Below are 15,936 nucleotides of genomic sequence, written 5' to 3' on the forward strand. Positions count from 1 at the left end.
ATGGCAGGTCTAAAAGTTTATCACAAGATGGTCAATGTTATTTACTTCTGCAAGTGGTTTTAATGTTGTGGCTGATCGGTGTATCTCAATTACAAAACTGTTTAAGTAATCTCATTGCATGATCTTGTGAGATTTGTCATAGTCTTGCGAGAGCACTGCAAGATTTCTACTCATGTATACAGTTTTTGAAACTGTTTAAAGGAAGATAATATTCAACTTCAACTTGTACGTAAAGGAGCGCTCCAGTGATGCACGCATCTGAGTTTTAAAAATGATACTCCGACCATGGAAGTAGATTTGCCTTTCAGAGCACCTCACCTTCTCTTCTCCGCTTGAGGCCAGTGACCGAAAGGCTACTTTAGGCGCTATTAGTACGACGCACCCAGGTCCTCAATCAAGAATTGTCAGCCGTCCAGCTGCATTGTGGGTAATGGTGCCATATTAAGCGAAGGGGAAAGGGAATGGAAATGAAAAAAGCGATACCTCTAGCTGTGCAGCATTGATTTTTGTGAGTCCAGTGTGTAATGCTGAACTGATGCAGTCCTTCTTTGGACAATAAGCGATCAGAGGACTGAGCAAACTGCATTGAATTGCCAGTTTACTCAGTTCTCTAAACACATGTGTTACTGTTTGTGGCTTTTGTTGGGGAGAGTGACATTTTTCTTTCTTGATTCTGTCAATGGATGGATGCATCTTTAAAGGGGTTCTTAAAGCATAGGTCTTCAACAGGGGGTCCGTGACATATAGTAGGTAGAGGGTCCCTACTTAGTCTCTCCATCACTAATAAAGTGGCAAGTGAATGTATAGTAGGTGATATGTAACAAGAAACTGCAATACAGATACAACCAAAGGTCTGAGTCCACCAGAGACAAATCCGATATGTACAGTATGGAGCCTATATACTTGTGTTCTGTTTTTGGTTTAAGTAAGATCAATCTGATCTCCCAAATGAGAACATTTCAGTCTATATCCCTCAGTTTGGTCTTTATACTGCTGCACTCAATCAACACCAGTCTAATGGATTACTTGCTACTAGAAATCCAGGATTAGGGTCTCCTGAGAAACGACCGAGACAGCAATCCACTTGAAGAGCCGAAGGAAAACATGAGATTCTTGTTCACTTGATGAGCCACGTTAAAAGCCATAATTCCTCCAACACAAATCCAGAAGAGACTACACCTATAACCTCGCCAGGCGCTTGTTTCATGTGCATAACCTTGGCAGAGGTGAACTTTGCTCTGGCATCAGTGGTAACAGAATCCCCCGGAGGCAAAGGCAGCTAACTCACACTGATATAAACCCTTCAGACGTCCGCGCAAGCAACACTTCAGCAGGATGGGGAGGCATAAACACAACCGTGTGCCCACACATACACACACACACACATCCATACGCACCTGCACAACCTTCTCTGTATTCATAAGATGTTTTTACTGAACCCAAGGGTTGGCTTTTAAAGATTATACAGCACTCGCTCACTCTCTCTTAGATCAGGTAGGATTTTTTTTTTTTAACAGGAAATTGCCTGATCCACCGTCCCACAGGGAGTGCTAGCCGTGCAACTCAAATACAAACACAAACACAGACAAAAGAGAGACTCGCACAAAGACACATACTAATGGGCACACTGGGATGAACGTGGACTCCTTCATTTGTAACCCTAAGTACGTCCAGTGTTTCTGACTGAGACTGACTGAAATAAACATAGATTCAGTTCCAGCAGAAGGTCAGTGTATTCGGAAATTGTTCTGCAAAACTTTGCTGATATTTATGTTGTGAGAGACTCCTGATATCGTGGCAAATGTCTGAATGAAAAATTGTGTGTAAAGGTGTTTGAAGTCTAATATACAGTGTTGTACAAAAGTTTTAGGTAGGCGCAAAAAATTATACTGAGAATGCTTTCAAAAATGGAAGTGTTAATAGTTTATTTTCATCAATAAAGTGCAGTGAATGAACAGAGGAGAAATCTAAATCAAATCAATATTAGGTGTGACGACTCTTTGCCTTCAAGACAGCATCAATTCTTGTAGGTACTTGCACACAATTCTTGAAGGAACTCGGCCGGTAGGTTGTTCCAAACATCTTGGTGAACTAACCACAGATCTTCTGTGGATATGTTCTTCCTCAAATCCTTCTGTCTCTTCATGTAATCCCAGACACACTCTATGATGTTGAGATCAGGGTTCTGTGGGGGCCATGCCATCAACTCCAGGACTTCTTGTTCTTCTTTACGCTGATGATAGTTCTTAATGACCTTGCCTGAATGTTTGGGGTCTTTGTCCTGCTGCAGAATAAATTTGGGGCCAATCATACTCCTCCCTGATGCATGATGAATAACTATCTGCCTGTATTTCTCAGCACTGAGGACACCATTAATCCTGAGCACATCTCCAACTCCATTTGCAGAAATGCAGCCCCAAACTTGCAAGGAGCCTCCACCATGCTTCACTGTTGCCTGCAGACACTCATTATTTTAGCTCTCTCTCCTTCACTGAACAAACTTCCTTCTGCTACAGACAAATATTTCAAGTTTTGCAATGCTGTCATTTTTTCTGACCCCAGTTCCTATGTTTTCATGCATAGATGAGTCTCTTGGTCTTGTTTCCATGTCAGAGGGATGGATTTTTGGCTGCAACTCTGTGTTTTCAAGAGTTTCCTTGGTCGACCACTGCATCTCGGATCCTACAAAATCCCCGACTTTGTGCAAGTGTATCTATAATGATTGATGCTAGTTTGAAGGCAAAGGGCATTAACACCAATTATTGATACAAATTTGTTCGCTCACTTTGCATTTTGTAAGGTGATAATACTTGATACAGTCAGAGGCTGAAGCAGAGGTAAAGGTGAGCTGTTTTAAGTGTCATTTACTTTTCAGAGATTCAAACTTTATCTGTAAGAAAACAAAATAAGCAAAAAAGATTGTGTGCATTCTTGTAGCATAAAAAGCTAAAAAAGAGGAAGAGATTGTGGCTTTTTGACTCAATAAAGTAAAATGTTGATTTAGCCACAGCTTAAACTAACGATCCCTTTCTCAAATCAGTTTTTAATTCATTAAAAAACACAAAGATCACAAATGTACAGTTTGCAAAATATAAAATATAAATCCAGGTATTTTATTGTCACATGAGACAAAAAAAGTCAACAAATATTCACATTACACAGCTAATAAATTCTAATAGTATGTTTGTCATTTTAACTTTGAAAATTAGCAAAATAAGACCCTACTTGTAACTGACTGACTGATTGTTTGACAGAAGGCAGAAATAAAGTAATATGTTTTTAATAGGTTTAAACTGAAAGCAAAGCAAATACTGCATTCAAAGTTTAATCTTTTGTATTACATCATATATTTTGCAGCCGTTCCAAGTTACAGACGAGCAGTCTGGAGATGAAAGTTGACTTTCACATGTCTGGACATGTCATTTGGACTGAGGGTGAAGATAAGAAAGTGAGGTGCCAAAGAAGGAGCATGTGCAAGTTCAGATTAGATGCAGCAGAAAATATCTGTGGCTAAAAAAAAACAACGACATTCTCCCAAAAAATTATATATAAAAAAAAAGATGTGGAGAGAGAATGCATTTAAAAGATAAGATGCATTTTTTTTTAGAGATTAGCAGTTATTCTGAAAGATCTGAGGGATAAAGAAGTCAAAAGGATCTATACTGTCTCTCAATTATTCACTACGATACAACTCCGTGTTTAAAAAGACCATTAAACACGTTTGACATTCACATGCTCTCGTTCTTTTCTTGTACACGAACTGGCCTCGAACGCAGAGATTAAAGATAATTTCGCAAGACACGTGACGTCTGAGCAGCAGAGGTAAGGAGCTATTTAGTGTCAAGAAGATGGGAAACTCATGGGAGGGTTTCACTTCAACTTACCTGCTATTAACACAGTGCCAGAAGCACAGGCGCACACACAAACACACACACTGGCGCAGAACATAAAACACTGACATTTTATATTTAACGTTTATCCAGGGAAGACTTGCTGAGCACACATGCCCTTTTTCAGCTCGGTTCCTCTTCACATTCAGACACACCAGGGAGCCGCCCAGTACATATTGGCCTCTGAGATGCTCCACTGAAACAGTTGGTTGGGGTTTAAGTGCCTTGCTCAAAGGCATCTTAGTGTTAAGCGTTGCAGGGAAACTGGGTCAGGTTCAGTAAATTTCAGAGCTGGGATATGAGTCGGTGAGGCTGTGACCAACCCCAGCTGCAGTTTAGGCAGAGGATGAATAAAGAAAGTGGTTTTGACGAAGTGAACGGACGGTTCGCAGCAGCAGTGGTGAGGATTGGAGTACACGATGCTAACATGTAGACTCTTTTATGGCACAACTATGTTACAATGGTTAGAGCAGAAAAGGCGGCTACCGTTATCAACAGGTCATGTTGCTGCGTTGTAGGACGCCAGAATCAGAGGAGGTTAGTAAAAGATCTGAGAAACCTGTGGTCAAACACAATACAACAAAAGGATTTAACCAAGGCGATCAGTCAGTACGTTTACATGCACGTGAAAAAATCAAATCATCAGCCAAATCAATCCAACTCAACCGCACAACTTAAGTGCATGTAAACACATTTCTCCTTATGTGATTAAGACGCCCAGATAATGCGAAATCGTTTTTCTCTGGCATGTATACGCCTTAATTGGACTTTTAACTGGACAAAGTGTGTGCCACATTCAAGAAAGCCAGTTGCAGAAAAAGAAGGTAAACAGAGTCAGTAGAAGAACCACCTGAGGAATAGCACCATCATCTGCACCATAGGTAGTGCACACATTACGTACGAGATTAAAAAGAAACATACTATTAGCCATCTTGTTGTTTTTTGAAATGCCGGTCTGCAGCATGAACGACTCTTGCTTATTATATGATGTATTAGGTCAACCGTAAAAGGGGCCATATTAACGTGGTATTAACCCGCTGACAGGACACATATCCCCACCTAGTGTTGAGGAGGAGGACATGTTCCAGTCAGTTATTCAATTTTCTCCGTTGCATGTAAACTGGGACAAGGACCACATTCAGAAAGTCGAACAAGCTAACTATGAGCTGGCTAACTATGGTCTGCCCCCATTAGCGAATGAACAAGTCAATGTCTGATGAATTCTGCTTTATATTAAGAGGAAGAGACAACGCTGAAAGTCAAAACAATGGCTGCAAGTTACCCTCTCCTGTATGGTAACATTCCTGGAAACTCTGGCTAAAATTAAATGTTAACCTAAATGTTAGCCACTTAATTCCTATCAGATTTGGATTTCACTATGGAGAGGCCATCAGAGGCTGTCCAGTCAATTTACATTGACCTGGCAGATCTTTGCCAGAGCATAATCAGCTCCCAGTGGAGAGACTCCAGACCAACTTTCTGTCACAAAACTTCAGAAGGATCGAGTTTGATTAATGGTCCGGTAATAAATGTTTGTATCATATAGGTTCAATTTTGGCTCAGGCCTTTCTGTTTGAAGTTTGCATGTTCTTCCTGTGTCTGCGTGGGTTTTCTCTGGGTACTCTGGTTTCCTCCCACCTCCAAAGACATGCTCATTAGGTTGATTGGTGATTCTAAATTGACCCTAGGTGCGAGTGTGAGTGTGAATGGTTGTTTGTCTCTGTGTTAGTGCTGTGATAGACTGACTGTCCAGAGTGTTCCCCACCTCTCACCCGATGACAGTTGGGATAGGATCTAGATACCCCCGCGACCCTAGTGAGGATAAGCGGTAGTAGAAGATGAGATGAGATGTATTTCAGATACTGTGACTAAAACTTGCCAAAACACTTGTTTTTGTCGGATTTTGGAAGTTCCTTGGTCAGTTTTTAAGTTGCAGATCTCCACTAACGGCTTGAACGTTGAAGCGTTGACCCCGAGATGCTCAACGCAGAACATTGAGCACTGAAGCCGAAAAGAGAACGGAGGTGCTTGTCCAAGAGGCAACACAATCAATTTCAGCTGACATTTTACATCAATGGGGAATGTCAGCCAGTGTGGCCAACACGTCCGTTCACTCTGCAGAGACCAAAGCATGGAAAAAAAAAACAACCAAACTCAAAACGTGTCCTGCAGTTTGTGCAAACATGGAGAATTTGTTTCAGCAATGATCAGGGCTCAGCTTCGACCTGCACCTCTCGCCAGCCTGACAGAGAATAAATAATAGGAAACGACTGAACGGAGAGTCCTCTAAGGTTAGGAATCAACCTGGGTCGATCCGTGGAGCTTATTGCTAGATTATAGGGCTCTGCGGTCACATAAAGCAGCAGCGACCTCAGAGGTGAGATCATGTGTTCTGAATTTATCTTGTATGTGTGTGTCTGGAGAAATATTCCTCCTGTTACAACAACTCAACAAGAAAAAAAAAAAAAAACTCAACAACAGAGCAAGTTATGGCGTGATCCATCCATGGAAATCCTATAAACAAAAACGGTTTCGTAAACTGCAGCTGAATATGCTTTCATTATTCATCTGAGGGAACCTACTCATTATCTACTAACTTGTTGGATTACGGGGTTTTCTTTGTGACAACAAGCTGGCAAGACCAGTCTAGCAACAAATACGTATTCCTAAAGATGCTGTCCAAAAGGATGATGATAATTGTATTAAAAACTGGAGAAACAGCTCAAATACTCCCACTTTAACTCATAACAACAAAGAAATTAGATCAGGCCGCAGCCCTGGAGTCAGATTGGGTCAGATAGGAGATCAAATGTCCATCTCCCCTGCGGAGCTTTGTAAGCACCACATCAGCACCACTTTTCACCACCAGCTAATACACCTAATGGACCCCGCCGTATAAAGGCAATATTCTCCCGTGACTGCGCGTGTGTGTGAGTGGGTGTGTGAAAGACTTAGCAAGACCGGTGGGGAGGGACGGAGAGGAAAAACAAAGAGACAGACGGACTGCAAACAGCTCATGCAGCAAAATGAACACTTAGAGTAAAGACTCACTCCGGTGTTAACGTGATGCAGCTCTCGTTTGAGTCTCGTATTAACTTTTGACACAAAGTCTTAAATGCAAATAAGAGATAATTTTCTACTAAATATTCACTAAAAAGTGAATCTATGCGATACGGGTGGGTGTGCAGGTTGTCCTTCTTTTCGTGAAATTACACTAAATGTTTTAACCAAACATGGCACAATGTGACCACAGACTGAAGGGGACTCGTGCATCATACACATCAGCTGCTAATTAAATAAACAAGAGCCTTAAATGGAAACAGGAACGTGATGTAACCACCCTAACCACCATTTACATGTGAAACAACTATAATTAAAAAAGAGACTTTGTCCACTTCGAATTGCTTTTGTTAGTTAATGTCAAATTATACAATCATATACAATAAAAGAGCTGAAGAGGCACCAAGGCCTCCATTCGTCCAGCACATAAAAACTCATGTAACTTCTCATGTTTTTATCAAAACTAAATTAACATTTTGACGGATAAAGGCTCATAGACAGTGGAAAGATGCAGGATTGGTATCAACTATCGTCTAATTACCAGCAAGAAAGAGAATATAAACATAAATACACACATATTTTCACAGGTATATGTTTATATGTGCATATATATGTATGCATGAATGTATGTATGTGCATATGTATATACTGTATATTAATATTAGTATGACACTTTTTTTATATATGTTTTTATATTATTACTTACTATACAAAAGTCACGCCTTCTTCCCTATTATGGGATTAATTCTGCACGTTTAGCTATTTGCACAGTTGTGTATGTACCTGTACTGTATGCAGTGACAATAAAGTTGAATCAAATCCAATCCAATCTAATCTATTCAGGAAAACAACCGAAGTGGTCAAATTTCCAAGCAACTTCTTCTTACCCTAACAAAGTAGTTCTGGTGTCTAAACCTGAACGGAACAGAGACCAAAATGAATTATAAGTACACATTTACATATATGACATGGGACAAGAACCCAAGTCTCCAGGGTGGATATAAAGCATCTGATTTATTCTATTGTGCACCATCTCCTACCTATAATGTGGACTTTGTCGCTCTTTATACCACCATGTAATTTCTGACAACTGTTCCAAGTGTTGTTTCAGGACTCGTTGGTTTTAAACTCCCAGGTTGGATCCAACAACAACACACTGTAGAGTTTTATCCAACTTTCTACCATTTACCACTCCTCTCACATAGAGCGCTTTATACCCATCAAACATTATGACCACCTTCGTAATATTGTGCAGGTCTCTCTTGTACCTTTTACTGAGGTGAGGGGCTTCTGTGGATCATCCCAAAGATACTTGATCATTTTGGGATCTAGTGAATTGGGAGGATGTTTTTATGGTGTTTATGCTAAGGGGTGGGGGTGCCTGGTCTGGTCTAGGTGGGTGCTACATGTCTAATTAACATCCACATGAATGTCAGGTCCAAAAGTTTCAAGTAGACGTCACAAGATGGTTGATCAATGGTGATAATGTTATGCCTGATCGGTGTTGATGTATGTGAAATGCTTTGATTTTGAAAACTTAGATCTGAAAGTATGAAGCAATAACACGGTCAAATGTCATATACTGTCATCTGAAGGCCTCATCAAGTCCAAATCCAAACCTTAAAATACCAAATAGAAAATCTACGCGACCAAAATCCTCCCATCGGAACAAGTGGCTCCCTGTTTCCGCCGCGTAAAAATTAACTGTCACAGCTCATCGAAATCACTGCCACTCTCCAGTATCAAAACGTCTTATTACTTCCTACTTTCGCCACTTTCCCCTCCCTCCACCTTCCCCGTTTCTCTCCACATCCTCCGCTCGCTTTATTTCTCTTTCAGCCTCGCTAATTTGCAATTGATTAGCTGTCCTCTGGCAGCTCAGCCCCACGCTCTGCACCTCCTCCCCCGCTCGCACCCCCTTGTCCCCCCCACCACCCCCACCTCCCCTCTGTCGTACCCTCCTCTCCACCACCACCACCACCACCCCCACCTCCCAGCCTGTCCTCTCCTCCATCCACGAGTCAATTTCTCTTTTAACGAGCGATGGTACATTTCACTCCCCGGGCACCGGAGCCCTTCTGTGTAAATAAAACAGAGAGCAGAGCCAAAAATCAATGGGCCTATTACCCTCAGAAAATGCTAAACAAGCAATATTAGCGACTCACTTGGTAGTGGAGGCCAACTAATGGCGACCCCCCCTCCTCCACCACCCACACGTACACACACACACACACACACACACACACACCCTCAACAACATCGCCACCCTCCACACACTCTCTTCAATCTTTCTCCATGAGGCCACGTACCTCGTATCGTCGTATCAAATAGGAAGCACACGTCGAAATTTGCTTCCAACACTCGCACGCACACACACACACACACACAGCGTGCACACGCACAAAGCGTGCACACACACACACACACACAGGCTGCTGTCAGAAATTAGGGGATTTACTGTTGAACACCGAACAAACAGAGCCACAGGCCACATTTTACCGCTTTTCATTTTGTCTCTCTTGCCCATTTAAACACACACACACACACACACACACACACACATGCACACACGCACACAGCAGCAGGCGGCGGGGATTTATAGCAGACACCCCATGTTTCATCAGACAAGTCTGATTAGCGTGCCAGTAAAAAAGCTGAACGTGTGCGTTCCCTCGCAGAGACTCACAAACACGCGCGGCGGCACGACAAAACGCACACAAGCGAAAGTCCACAATATGTGAGCACACCGTGCGCACGGATACACAAAACTAAATAAACAACGGCAGCGTGGCTACAGACAAACACACACACACACACACAGTAAACATGTACAGTATGTACATGGTGCTAAATACACACAAAAAGCAAAGCAAACACTCGGTATAGATGCAGAGAAACACACACACACACACACACACAGGAAGACAACAGCCAAGCATCTATCATTACCTCTCTCTCACACACACACACACACACACACACACACACACACACTACACACACCATTTCTCTGGAAATGAGTGTGTAGCCGGTTAGCTGTGGTCCATTTATCCTGGCAGCTGACGTGTGGTTAACACAGACATTTATGCTAATGACCTCCGGTGTTTAAAAAAAGGCAGGAATAATGTAAAGGCTCGTTAAAGGCCAAATCCTCGCTCGCTGCAGTCATTCTTCAGCCCCATTTTCTTGTTCAATTAAACCGTCGAAATTATCACTCACGCGAGTGAATGACTGCTCAGCCCTCACGAGGCGAAAGCGTCTCCTGGAAAAATAGGAAGCGACGAGGAACGGGAGCGGATTCTTAAGAATGCCTTTTCTTTTCTTTCGTTTTTTTTTGTTACCTCGGTGATTAAAAGCGCATTTCCATGAAAAAATAAACACCTTACACATAGATTATGTCCTGGTTTCCTCACCTTACAGTTTTGGTAACTCATATTTTACAGTATGTTCAATGTTCTTAATGTTGTTGATGTGAAATGTTTTAATGTATTTGCATCGCTTTTAATGAAAATAGAAAAACTATATACCAGTACTGACTGAACTTAGCATGGCCACTGTGTTATCATTTGGACACAGCGTACTGTATAGAGGACTCTTTGGGGGTACCTTCAAAAAACAATATCAGAAAGAAATACTGTGTCTACGTAGCTCTGCAGCTGATACACTAAGGAGACTAATATGAGAACATCACGAGCAGGGAATGTACAATATGTTGAGAGAGGCGAGAAAGGCGAAGGCACCGTTATGCGTAGGAAGAAGTATTAAAAATAATGTATTCTCGCAGAAAAAGTGTGCATGACAAGTTTTTTGAGCGACTTCTTACCTGTTTGTGCATCTCGATGTTCAGTCCGTACGACATTTCGTAGTACTGGAGGAAAAAAAAAACAAAAAGATTAAATCGAGGTCAGCCAAATACGTCTTCTTTGGTTCTCTCTGTTTTTTTCGTTTTTTTGTTGTTGTTTTTTTTGTGCAGACACCAAAGCTACTAATGGCCACGCTCTGCGACACTCACCATGACATAGTGTCGCTGCATCTCGGTTTTCTCGCTGGCCAGTTTCTCGCACTCCATTTTCAGACTGCGAGGAGGCAGAAGCAACATGTTTCGTTAGCGCATGTCAAGATCAAACGCACAGTTTCTGACTTTGTCTGCCTCAGAAATAAACAAATTCAGAGTAACAAACTGAAACTCGAGAAAAAATAAGACTTGTATATGTGTGTGTGTGTGTATATACCGAGAGTCACTACATCCTGTCACTTTAAATTTGCATTTCTAAATCTGTGCGTGCCATCGAAACAAAGAATAAAAGTTGCTTGGATTACACCACTTCCTCCCACCCCAGACACAGGCACTTACTCAGCAGGTGCAGTGCAGTAATTAATGGATCAATGGGCCACACAAACCTCATCATATATTCTTACAGTGTGAGTGGAAAGCCTAAACTGCATCATCATCAAAAAAGGGCAACCATATAATGAGGATCCATCTAACACAAAAGCTGAACTCCTTTAAATGTTGTTTGTTACTGGAAATCTTCCAGCCATTTAACAGCTGTGCGTCTCTCAATGAACAGATCATCAGGTGTGTGATTCTGGCAAAGATTTGCGTCATGCTTTTAAAAGAAAAAGACACTGAAATATATATATATATCATCCAAAAGAACTTTTTCCTTTAAAATTTAAATAAAACATATCGCGAAGGCAACACTTGGAGTCGACCCGCCCTCGCCTCCTTCCTGTAAACCAAACCAGCGCCTCCCTCCCGTTCACGTTTCCCTGGCATGAAACGGTTTGATCTGGGCGGCTGCAGCATTACAGCCTTGGTTTCGGCCTTATTCAGCCCCGGGATTGGCCGACAAACCGGACCACCGGTTCATCCCGCCAAGTGATTGGGTAATAATTACGCCGGGGGGCCAGAAGTGGCCGATTATTATGCATTGGTGTCGTGCTTATGGTTCTGCCCAGAGCAGTGTATTTCACACCTCATCATGTCGGCTAAAAAAGTATTTCACGCCACTTGCACTCGCAGAGAGAGACGTGCATGGCAAGGTTGATGTGGTTTACCTGCAGTTAGTCACCTGTGATGAGTGCACCGGAGACAAACATGGGATACCAGCACCATAGCCACTATTTGATGGGATTAATTTTAAACATCTTCAGAAGGATATTTACGTCCCAACTAAGAACATTCAGTTTCTAAGTCGAAACCTAACAAAAATCTATTTCTCCCTTGCACTATTTCATGTCCTTGCATCACTCATTTCACTAATAATTTGGTCATACTGTATGACTCAGACATGACTGGAGCATCACAGGAATTTTCTAACCTTTTTCTAATTGAATCATGAGGTTTCAGCTACAACACAGGCTGAGGCTGCAACCAGTAAACATCACCATTACTGACTGATTATTGTCTTGATTTATAATGTGAGCACTGCAAGAAATATTGTCAATGAAAGTTACTAGAGTCCAAGGTGACTTTAAGAACTGTATCCCAAACCCCGATGATAATCGGGTTTTTTTTAAGTATTTAAAAAAGCTCAGAAAATATTAAAACCGTTTTTTGTTGTTTTTTTGCTATTCTTCAAACTCCTTGTTACATTATGATTGTATAAGATGTATTTCATATAAAAATGATTCTCCATCCCAGTAAATTAATAAATGAATCAACTTTGCAGCTTTATATATTGTCTTATGTCCAGTGATCTGATGTTTCCCCCCATGTGTTCGTGTCATTCTCCAGCCGAACTCTCACCTATGATACTGGGCTTGAAGGAACTGGAACTCCTCCTTGATCCGGTCGCAGGACTCGGTGACTGTGAACTTGAACGGCTGTCCCGGCTGGTGGGGGACCTCAACCCAAACCAAACAGCGTGCGAGGAAAGAGAGGAAGAACTGAGCCACCAAAGTTCAGTGTCACGACGCACACACACACACACACACACACACGCACGCACACAGGCATGACTGTAGCTGACAATAGGCCTCTGTGATACGGATGGCCTTTTTGGTTTCACCCAGTCTCCTTACACGCTGACCCACGCACACTCACGGACACGCACACATGCACAGCTGCAGCAGTTTGACAATGAGCGCAATTGTCCGTGCGGAGCGCGCAGTGGCACGGAAACTTGATCTAAACTGATTACGCATCAGGCGCGCGGCTGTTAATCTGCGCTGTTTTGACATACTGCCTTAACTGCTGCTGCTCTCTACTTACCGGATGCCGTGCCGGGGGGTACATCTTGCTCAGATCTCGAATCATTAAAATGTATTGTAAAGTTCATCCACGTATACAGAAAACAAAATGTGCGAGAACCGATTTTTCCCCGTGCGTAAAAGGTCAGTCAGTAGACGGGTTGCGGGCTACGCGCAGGTTCCGTGAAGAGTGGAAACATCCTCGGAGCTTTGTCTGTTCAGAGATAATAAGTCGGTATTTCAAAAGTCCATTCAGTGTGATAATCAAAGCAGAAGTTGCTCCAGAACCTTACTGTCTGTGCGCACAAAGCGCAACGTTCTTCCTCGAAACTAACAACGAATCCTCTATTTTCTCCGATTTTCCCTACAAAGCATCAACTTCGGGCACATCGTGACCCTGCGCGTCCGCGGCTGAGCTTCTCCTCTCCTCTGCGTCCCGTGTCACGCGTGTATCGGTTTATTTCCTACAGCCTCCGTTAACGTTCGCATCCTCACGCAGCACCGGCCGAGCGACCACCTCACCGACTGTGGGAGCCTGCCCCTGCGACGCCAAATTTAGAAGCAACCAGTCGTACGAGCGCAATTACATATTCACAACAATTACAGGGGCCCGTACCGTGACGTCGGGACGTGTAGTTTAATTCATATTAGTCGATAATAAGCCCTACAGATGTGCGTCTGCTGTAAAGAACTACAACTTCCCGGCTCCTCCGCGAAGCCCCCAAAGCCAATGGTGTGTGGTCTGAGGGAGGAGCGGCCATTAAAAGCGGCCAATGGCGACAGGGAAGTGTGCACACTGCGCCGCATCCTCCTGCCAATCACGCACGAGTTGTCCAATCACAGCCGGAAGGATGCGATTTACACAGACGCCCCACGTGGGGGCTCGGTCTGGCGCTAAAAGATGTTACAGGGATTAATCTGGAAACTATCTGTTGACTTATGTGTTTTTATGGAGACTTGCAGGATGACGTGAACATATGGCCCCTAGGTGTCTCTTTTTTTCCCCTTCTTGTTTTTAATTGAATCCCCTATTAAACAGCCTGCCGTTATGTCCACAGCTTGCACTCACCACCCTGCAATTAAATTGTTATTTAGCTGCCTCTCAGGTACCTCAGGCCTCTCGCACATATGATGCAAATCACACAACAGGCAGAGCGTTCAAATGTAAACACTTAGACGTGAATGATTGCAGCAGAGGTGGGATGTGTTTGATTGCATATGTCAATCAGCTAATCAGACCTCATTCTATGCCGGTGTCATGTTGGAGAGTGTGTACATAAATTTCAGGATTGCTTCATCGCTTTCGCCTCACTCTGGCTGGAGGGCCTGCAGCGTGCGTGGCCGGTGGTGGAAGAAGTGTCCCTGAGCAAGACGCAGAACAGCCGTTTAGAAGCAGAAGTCATTGAAAACACAAAAGGAGGCATTAGTAAGTCCTGATTTTGCAGCAGAATGTCTCTTGTCAGCGTTTTAGCCTATGAACTGAAACTACATAAACATTTAAACAACGTAGCTGGTCAAATGCAAAGTCCTTGAGAGACTGTTGCAAAGTAGAAATCCTGATAATTTAGGTTTTTATCCAGCACCATACTTTGCGATGAAATGGAAAAACTCAGATCAGGTATAATATTATGACCACCTCGTGCCTCCAAAACACTCATCAGAGAATGGACATGGGCCTTCTGAGGGTGTCCTGTGGTGTCTGGTAGCACTAACCACTTAGTTAGTGGGGGCCTTTGGGTCCTATGAGTTGAGGGGAGGGGCACAGATATGTGATCAGTTTGGGATTTAGAGAATTCAGAGGCCAGGTCAACATCTTGAGCCATTGGGGTACCTGGTCTGGTCTGGTCTGGTCTGGTCTAGCTAAGTAACATCCACACTGACGCCGGGTCAAACTATTTCCCAGCAGAACACTGAATTGTCGCAAGATAATAGAATGTTATTTACTTCTCCTGTCAGTGGTCATAATGTTGTGGCTGACTGGTGTACAACAGCAATAGCATGAACCTAATATTCCCTCTTAAATAACACTTTAACTACATACATGTGTGTGCATAAATACCGTATTAAACAACATAAAAGAGCTAGAAAAAGAAATAAACATTATTTTCCAAGTGCCACAAGCCAATTAAGACACCTCCTGCTGTAAATTGAAATATTATGACTCTCCACCTCGCTCTCTCTCGCACAGCTGACGCCATTCATTTCCAGGGGATGAGTGCATATAGTGTTCCGGTCTCCTGCGTTCACGGCAGCGAGTGCGGGCTCAGTGTGGGCAGATGAAAGAAAAGACACCGTCGCCGGGTCAGCAGCTCTCTCAGCCACAGCCTGTCTTCAGTCATTTAGCAGAACTGACTGACCGGGTGAAAAAAAAAAAAAAAAACCTTAATCACTGTCACCTGCATCACACTTTCTGTGTCTCAATGTTGTGGCATGTGAGAAAAACATAAAAAAGGGGGACTTCTTTATCGTTACACGTTCTTGCTCAAACAGACACACGAATGGTTATCCACAATATGACAGCACGCATATATATATCCTCTTTCTCCGTCGGTCCGTCCGCCCGTCTCTCCGTCTTCTCTGTTGTCTCTGCCTCTCCCTCATACATACACGGGATTGTGCACACACATATACACACACACACACACACCGCCTCAGCCATTCAAATACACATCTCTATCCACCGCACATACAAACTAATATCTCAGGTAAGCACAGGGCCTAAAGTGACCTGCTGTCGTGGTGCGTGAATCCACTAAGGCTCTGAAAAGGTAATATCGTGCCCTCCCTCTCT

General features: G+C 43.0%; 1 protein-coding gene across 5 annotated transcripts in view; it reads right to left on the minus strand.

Annotated features, from left to right (window-relative positions):
• Positions 1-13,783, minus strand: part of LOC125012751 (transducin-like enhancer protein 4) — a 36,356-nt gene extending 22,573 nt beyond the window's left edge. For 4 of the 5 annotated variants that reach the window (XM_047592875.1, XM_047592874.1, XM_047592872.1 and 1 more), the window contains exons 1-4: positions 13,168-13,783; positions 12,703-12,800; positions 10,963-11,026; positions 10,774-10,818 (exon numbers count right to left, since the gene is read on the minus strand). In XM_047592875.1, the coding sequence (XP_047448831.1) occupies positions 10,774-10,818; positions 10,963-11,026; positions 12,703-12,800; positions 13,168-13,212 (252 nt within the window). In that variant the 5' untranslated portion in view covers positions 13,213-13,783. The remainder of the gene's footprint in view (positions 1-10,773; positions 10,819-10,962; positions 11,027-12,702; positions 12,801-13,167) is intronic. The other variant, XM_047592873.1, reaches the window with a different exon arrangement.
• Positions 13,784-15,936: the final 2,153 nt, after the last annotated feature.

This window comes from Mugil cephalus, chromosome 8, assembly GCF_022458985.1.
Source record: "Mugil cephalus isolate CIBA_MC_2020 chromosome 8, CIBA_Mcephalus_1.1, whole genome shotgun sequence".
NCBI classification, from domain to species: domain Eukaryota; kingdom Metazoa; phylum Chordata; class Actinopteri; order Mugiliformes; family Mugilidae; genus Mugil; species Mugil cephalus.